The following is an 8,905-nucleotide window of genomic DNA, read 5'->3' as shown; positions in this document are numbered from 1 at the left end:
CTCACGTGCTAAGTTCCTATATACACTAGTAAGAATATGGAATTCCATCCAGATTTTGAGTTTACACAGAAGTGTGAGCTCTTAGTCCAAAATAATATTATCGTCTTAGTTGTGGATTTGTCAATGGACTTATTTAATACGTACTAAGTTTCTAGGAGCACTAAAGCCACACTTCACACGTGCTAACAAGAAAAAAAGCATATTACATAAATTTAAGCCCTCTCCCTCGTCCCTTGCCTATAGAACCTGGTGTAACAAACACATATTCAGTAGCTTTCACAGTGGATTCAACCTCATTTTCATTCTTTGATGGTTGAATATCAAACCTACAAAAAAAAAAAAGTTAAAACGTTATAAAGAAAATGTACTAACAGAAAAATCATGTAATCAGAATATATAATAATGAATCTGCTAATGGCACAAAGAGATACTTCACCTCAGTCGTTCTTTTTCGCTTATTTTGTGTAGGATTTTCTAAATCTACAACATCATCATCCAATTTTTGCACAACCTCAAAAAAATCACGAGGTTGCGTCTTTCTCACGACACGCCAACCCTTATTGGAATTATCACTAGCATAAAATACTTGAGATCCTTGGTCCGCTAATATAAAAGGCTCATTTGTTTTTAAAAATCACCCCCAATTAACAGTTATGGTGCCATATTCATCTGTTTTAATTCCTTTCGTGTTATCATATGCATCAAACCAATTACATTCAAACAAAATCACTCTCCTTCCCGTGAATTGCAATTCAAGAACATCGGTTAAAACTCCACAGTAATCAATATTCTCCCTATGTTCATCAATCTCACCGACAACAACCACACCATAATTTTGAGTCCTTAAATGTTTATCATAATCTTCTACATGAAATCTATATCCATTAACAATGTGGCCATTATAACGTAACACATATGGGGTAGGACCACGTGAAAGTGCGAGGAGATCTTCCATGATCCGACTATTATCTCCTTTATGCAATTGTGCAACCTATCAACAAAATAAAATTGAATACTTTAGAATGAGTAATATAATATTAGATTTCCAAATTTGATGTGTATATATTACTCACCCTATCTTTAAACCATTCAATAAACTGTCTATTCCATTCTGCATCGGACAAGTGTTGAGTAACATCTACATGAATTTGTGCAAACTCTCTACAAATTTCAGTTGAACCATAAATTTCACACAAAAGAAAAACAATCCTAAGGAAAAAAGGAAAATGAAATATGATATGAAGGAAATAATTTTCTTATGGAAAATGAAATATGATATGAAGGAAATAATTTTCTTACTCTAGAAATGGTAGAACTTCATCACAATTCTTCAGTATGTATATATGTGCTTGCTCCAATTCATCTGCTTCAATATCACACTGTTTTGGAGCTCCTAAAGTTTTTCCGTATTTACAAAATAGAGATAGACCTCCATCGGACTTTGGTAAACCACCATCATAATTTCGTTCTCCGCCGATTAAACTTTGTGTCAATTCTATGCGATACCTCGAACATAAGGTCATACATTCATTTGCAAGGTAACCTTCTGCAATAGAACCTTCTGGACACGCCTTATTACCAATGAGAGATTTCAAAAAATATAACCATCGCTCTATAGGATACATCCACCGATACTGAACCGGTCCAAAGAAGCTTAGCTTCATTAGCTAAGTGAACAGGCAAGTGCACCATGACATCAAAAAAAATGAAGGAGGGAAGACCTTTTCTAACTTGCAAAGAGTTATAGGAATTTGAGCTTCAACTGCTCCAAGTCATCGCTCTTAATACCTTTGCTCCAAGCACATTAAAAAATAAGCACAACTCAACAAGGGGTTCACAAACTGTTTTGGACAACATACCACGTAGCGCAAGAGGGAGTAAATGCTGTAAAAGAACATGGCAATCATGACTCTTTAAGCCAAAAATCTTGTGATATTTCAAGTTAACACACTGAGAAATATTAGATGAAAATCCATTTGGGACTTTTAAATTCTTTAAAAATAGACATAAGTTGTGCTTTTCTTGAGGAGATAATGTGTAACAAGCTGTTGGAATTTCATATTTTTCTCCTTTTTTGATAGGGTGCAATTCTGACCTAATGTTCATTTCTTGCAAATCTAGTCGAGTATTAATGGTGTCCTTGGTCTTTCCTTTGGCATTCATGATCGTCCCCAAAATATAATCACATATATTTTTCTCGATATGCATATCATCCAAATTATGCCGCAACAAGAGAGATTTCCAATACGGAAGTTCAAAAAAGATACTCTTCTTATTCCAATTATCCTTTCGGCCATCATGTGATATCTTGATCCTTTTCTTTGGATCCTTTGTTAAATGAAAACCTTCAAGATCCTGTACTTGATTAAGTATCTCAACACCAGAACGCATTTTTGGTGGAAGCCTTTTCTCTTTTGTACCATCAAATGATGCCCTATCATTCCTCCATTTGTGATTAAGAGGAAGGTAACACCGATGACCCATAAAACACTGTTTCTTACTATTAGCCAATCTGATTGAGTAAGTATCTTTGTTGCAACACGGGCATGCCAATTTCCCTTTTGTACTCCATCCGGATAAATTGCCATATGCTGGAAAGTCATTGATGGTCCATAACAAAGAAGCACGTAACTTGAAATTCTGTCTAGTTGATGCATCAAAAGTCTCTATACCAAATTCCCATAACTCCCTCAGTTCTTCTATCAAGGGCTGCAGATATATGTCAATTGCATCTCCGGACTATCCGGACCAGGTATAAGCATTGACATAATGAAATTTTCTTGTTTCATACACAACCAAGGTGGTAAATTATAAGGAATAAGTACCACTGGCCAAATGCTATATGAGGTTTTTGAATTTCGAAATGGCTGAAATCCATCACTAGCAAGTCCAAGTCGAACATTACGAGGCTCGGCCGTAAATGAGGGATGAAGCTCATCAAATGATTTCCATGCCATTGAATCAGCCGGGTGCCTCATTATTCCATCATCAACTCTTTCATCATGATGCCATGTCATTAGAGAAGATGTCTTTGTAGACATAAACAACCTTTGAAGCCTGGGCTTTAACGAAAAATAGCGTAAAGTCTTTGATGCTATCTTTTTACCTTTTCTATTCTTTGCTTCCCCGCTGTGTTTTTCTATTTTCCATCTGGACGCACCACAAACTTTACAAGAATCAAGTAAATTATCCTCCTTCCAGTATAACATGCAATCATTTACGCAAGCATCAATCTTGTGGTAGGAAAGCCCAAGGTCCCGAATTACCTTTTTTGCCTCATAATATGAATTTGGTAAATCTGCTCCATCTGGCAACAACTCCTCTTTTAACATTTTCAATAACATTGTAAATGACTCATTGCTCCAACCACCCATACTTTTTATGTGAAGCAATTTAATCAAAGTTGAAAGCTTTGAGATTTTTGAACTTTGTTATAGTGGCTTCTCGAAATCTCTCGATAGACTATAAAAATTTTTTGCTTCAACATTCGATTCCTCTTCAGGTAAATCATCACAGCCACTATTTGCAATGCGTTCATCAAGATTAGGATATAAATCTCTCAAAATTTTTTGTATTTCAGCCTCACTCTCACATTTTTCTACTTCATTATCATCTTTGCATTCCGACAGCGGCTCACCTAAAACTTCCCCATGGTGATACCAAAAAGTATAATTTTGAATTATTCCATATACTTTCGTATGTGTCTCAACAGCCTCGCGCGTTCCTAATGTTGTGTTACAACACTTGACACAAGGACATCGTATTTCATACAATTCTCCAGTTCTTCTAAAAGCATAACCTAAAAACTTTTGCACCCCGATTAAGTAGGTTTCACAAGTCGATTATCAACAAGTGTCCATTGCTTACTTGGAGCCATAACCTAGAATAGTAAATAAAAATTAGATCAAAATACAACAGAATAACAACAATCTTAAGATGCACATAACTTTTTATTAAACTTGTCAACTCATATTTTTTATTAGAAAACTCTCACAGATATCACAATAATAAGATAAGCTATAAAAAATTAGCCAAAAAAAGAAAGATAAGCTATAAAATGCTATGCCAAAACATATAACAAACAACTGCACAAGTAAATGCGATATTTTTTCACTTCAAAGAAAATCACTATATGAATCATTCCAAATAATGATAAAAAATAAACAATTAAAGTGGACTAGGTGTCATGCAAGATTATGTTAGCATCCATGAAATTCACTAACGTACAAATCCTCAAATAATTGCATATGACCTCAGTCGACTAACTTTGAATACAAAAAGCATTTCTTCTCACCAATGATTAAAAAAATATCCATTTAATAATCTGAAAATGTATGCCCAACAACAACTCTTTTGTTCCTTTTTTTGGAGCAGCAAACAACAAACGCTAATTGAATTCGGTAATATTTCTAGAGGGTAAACAAAATATAACTTTCTTTTCTTTCGTGTAATTTTTGCATAACCATTTTTCAAACCTGTGATCCACATAAAAATATAGATATCTGATACACCAATTTATTTTAAAACAACATTGTGCTACATTGCTTCCAAATTGAACTTGTATTTTCTGCATCAACCATTAACTTTGCCTAACTTTGTGCTATGGCCATGTACTATCTAAATAACAAAGTGACAACTATGATAGTCTCTATTTCAGACTACAACTCCAATTCAACTAATCAGTTTAATTTTCTCATTCTAATACAATAGAATAATAAGTTGGAATGGAACATAAACTCTACAAAGAACTCTATTACTGCTACACTTTTTACTTTCTTTATAAGCTAATTTTTCAATCATCCACTTTCAACAATAAACTGGGATTATGGTTTCCTGTCAATCAAGCATCAGCTCATATTGTAAATAAATTTCATTTCTGTTTTACTAAACTATGATGCAAAGATTGTCTTGTACTACTTTTCTTTCTTCTTTAGCTTAGATGCTCTATTGCATAGTAGGTTTATAATTGACAAAATGATAAAATACTTCAGTTATTCATTTAAATTTTCAGGCTACAAAAAACTATGAAAAACTTTCCAGCTCAATGAAACAATCCAAAAGTAATGTTTTAATAATCTTAAGTGCTTTTGTACAAGTCATCCTTATTGAATTCTCATGTCCAACAGACTTATGAAAAACAACAATGTTGTTTCATCTATAGTTACTTTCTGCTTCTCTTCCTATAATTTAACAGAATCAACTATCTCCTCAAGCGCAAGAACAAGTGAAAAAACAAGGATTTCGCCACTACTGGTAAGCACAAGAACATAGAATCTAATTTCTACTCAAAGATATGCAAAAACCAAGGAATGAGCTTTGTTAATTCAGTGAAGAAGAGTAATTTCATTCCACAAAAAAAAATAAAAAAAATTACAGATCCTAGATTATAATGCTTAAAACTGAGGCAATGTGAATCTTAAATGGTAGGGAGCAGATCATAACAAAATAAACGCAAATATTGACACCGAAGATTTTCGGCGAGTGAATCTTATCTAACTACAACATGCTCGAATAAACAGAGTTCCACCGGAAAATCTATTTGAGATGCTTTAACAAAGCCAATTCACATCATCGTTTCTTTCTCGCCTAATTATTATTATTATTATTTTTTTTTTTTTGAAATCAGATTAGACTTACCAAATTGAATAAGTTGGTTTAGGCAATTAAAAACCATAAAAGTTCAAAGTAAAGAAACTAAATTAGAGTCTCTAATGGTTAAAAAAGTTGCAAATTCATCACCTCATGGGAAAAACCACAATGACAATCCTAACGAAACTTTCATGGCCCTTTAAGAAAATACCCATAAGACATGCTTATGCAACCCTAACAGACAAAATCCTAAAATAAACTCTCAATATCTCCTCCTTGACCTTCAAGCCCTAGCTTTAAACCCAGAACTATCACTTTTTAGTTAGCCCTCACATAACAACAATTAGTATCCTAAATGTACCCAATCACAGAGATAAAGAAAGAACTAAAGGAAGAAAATTTTGGTTTCAATAGAAAAAGATGATGAAGAAGGAGATGAAGAATAAAGAACTTACTATTGAAGGATAAAGAAACTTCTGGTTAATTTAAACAGCAGTTGTACGTAGACAAGAGATTGAGAGAGGTGAGATTTAGGGATTGAAGATATTGAGATGAGATTTAGGGATTTTATTTTGTGTGTGTGAGAGAGAAATTTTAGCCTCTTTTTAACTTCGCGCCTTTGCTCCTGTTATGCCCCGTATTTTTATACGACGGATTATTCGTAAGTTAATCGGCATAAGTCCAAGGACGAGACTATTTATGGATATGAGACAAGGATTTTTAATCCCCGATTTTTATTAGTGCACAAGTTGCTTATAAATTTTAATTAGTATGGAATTATTAACGAAGATTGGGGATTAATTAATCATGATTAATTATTAAGTGGGGATTAGTGATTAATTATGATTAATTAGCCTAATTGGACAATTAAGTGGGCCCCACAACACTTGACCAAATATAATTGGTTCATCAAAGATAATGGGACACATGTCAAGGTTGGACATGTGTCACCATCATGTGTGGCATATAAAAGGGAAATTGATGACTAATGAATCATTTGTCATCTTCACAAACAAAAGAAAAGATTAAGAGATAGAGAGGGAGAAGCTCGCCATGGCTGGCCGAGAGTGAAGCTTGGAGTTTTGGATCAAAATTTGATTTTCTTCAAGTGTTTCAACCCTTTGGAAGGTGTATAACAATGTGGGATTGATCCTAGATAGCAAGAACAAGTATTGAATTCAAGGCACAAATTCTAGCCAAGTTGAGAAGTCAAGTATAAAAGGTAAGGTTTAATCTTCTTTTACATGTGTTGAGAGTGGTTTGAACGTGTTGTAGCTTGTAGAAATGAATGAAAATTATGGAATTTTGTATGTTGGTGTTAAAGCCGTATAGGGGCTGTTTTTGTAGGATATGGTGAATTGATTTTACTTGGTATTTTGGTTGTTGTTATTATGGATTGTATAGTGAGACTGAAGGTTTAATGGTTCAAGTTGGAGTTGTAATTGTTTGTGGGCTGTTGTAGAAGCTAATATGATGTTAATATAGTTCTTTGCATTTATATAAATGATGTTGCTAAACGTGTGGTTGTTGGTATGATTTGTGAAATTGGAAGAAAAGAATGTATTGTTGTTATTCTTGTTGAACTTGGAAGATTATATGTTGTATGGTGTGTTGGTTGGGCTGTTTGGAATGTTGTATGGGCTGTCCGGAATGTCCTCGAGTCATGTTTGAATATTCTCGGGTTGACACTTGAAGGCATGATTGGTGATGTTGGCTTGGTTGTATGTAGTTGGTTTGAATGTAAACGAAACATCGTCTAATTGTCTAGAAAGGAGTTACTAACATTAGAATGCGTTTTGAATCTCTTCATAGTTTAATCGTAGTTCTTGACGTCTTAATATAGGTTGAGATACTATTGGGCAGCGTATACGTGTTGTGTTGCGAGTAAACGCTAAAAGGTATGTAAAGCCTATCACTTCTTTCTTTTGGCATGTCCTAGACGTAAGCATGATACGATATGAGCTTCAGGGTAACTCTATTCATAAGTCCGAGCATGCTTATGATTCTTATTCACTTCTTGATATTAGAATTCTTAATATAGTCGAGCTATTGTCCTCGAGTCTTTTGTATGATTGGATCGTAAATGATGCATAAAGGTTCCTATTCTTAAAGGATTCGATAATGAATAATGTCCATAACTTTTATAAACTGACTCGGATTACCATAATACATGTCTATTATCCCTGAGGCCTTATTTTGATATAGTTCATAATGATATTCAAAGAGTACTGAACATGACTATCGTCCTGATACTCGAGCGTTGATTAGTCTACTTATCTATTGAGTCTCAAAAGATGATTTATATGCATATGATTACTCACTACTCCGTTTGTGCATTCCGTTATTACATCTTTCACCGAGTCCCTCACTAGAGGGCCGGGTACGGTATATATATGTTATGGAGTTATGCTGTGTTATGGAGTTATGCTGTGATACGGAGTTATGCTGTGATATGGAGTTATGCTGTGATACGGAGTTTGTCACGACCCAGCCCCGTGGGCCGCGACTGGCGCCCTACTGGGACGCCCAAACGGATATTCATATTAAACCATCATGTTTTACCTTAGCTCAGATATTATATTCATTAGTTTAAGCAGATATAAAGACAGATACCAACATAAGCGGTCGCGGATATAAAATACCATATCAAAGTCAGAAGAGCGGCGGAATATACATCGCCGAACACATATATACACATATGCTGACATATGGGCCGCTATGGCCCCCAGACCAAACGGGACCGCATAAAAATGCAAATCACAACAAAACAAACATACATAGGACCCTCGACCCACATAGATGACTACAGGCCTCTACAGACTCCGAACAGAAACATATGACGGGACAGGGCCCCGTCGTACCCAAATAGTCCAAACGTACAAAAACATATACATAGCAAAAGCATATATACCAATAAACAGGCTCCCGGATCAAAAGGAGCAATCCAAGACAGCAGAGTGTGTAGCCTACACTGGCGGGTCTCCTGGACGTATATCAGTACCTGCGGGCATGAAACGCAGCCCCCGAAGAAAGGGGGTCAGTACGGAAGAAGTACTGAGTATGTAAAGCATAGAGTACAGAAAATCCAAACCGCAGGTGAAATATGAGTACAAAGAGAAAATACCAAATCAAGTATCAAACCTGTGCTAAAACATATGTGAATAGTGCAAATCAAAATCGTGCATAACGCTCAGGAACGTGGCTACCACCCGACTCTGGTGCCACAACACAACATACTCCGTAAAGGTTTCAAATCTCCGTACAAACCCCAAACATATCATATCACACATATCATATCGCGACATATCGCGTCCGC

The 8,905-nt window shown here is 35.1% G+C and overlaps 1 protein-coding gene across 1 annotated transcript; it reads right to left on the bottom strand.

Annotated features, from left to right (window-relative positions):
• Nucleotides 1-246: 246 nt before the first annotated feature.
• On the bottom strand, nucleotides 247-3,374 carry LOC132046040 (uncharacterized; the record flags this gene model as incomplete). The annotated part of the gene is made up of 7 exons (XM_059436588.1): nucleotides 2,826-3,374; nucleotides 1,789-2,739; nucleotides 1,300-1,667; nucleotides 1,074-1,161; nucleotides 715-991; nucleotides 432-603; nucleotides 247-326 (listed from the first exon to the last, which is right to left on the bottom strand). Coding segments are annotated over exons 1-7 (2,485 nt in total), but the record flags the coding sequence as incomplete, so codon positions are not given.
• Between the last annotated feature and the right edge of the window lie 5,531 nt (nucleotides 3,375-8,905).

The sequence above is a fragment of the Lycium ferocissimum genome, unplaced genomic scaffold (assembly GCF_029784015.1).
Source record: "Lycium ferocissimum isolate CSIRO_LF1 unplaced genomic scaffold, AGI_CSIRO_Lferr_CH_V1 ctg9167, whole genome shotgun sequence".
Lineage (NCBI taxonomy): Eukaryota > Viridiplantae > Streptophyta > Magnoliopsida > Solanales > Solanaceae > Lycium > Lycium ferocissimum.
Note: the sequence above shows the minus strand (reverse complement) of the source record. Positions and strands in the feature narration are given on the sequence as shown.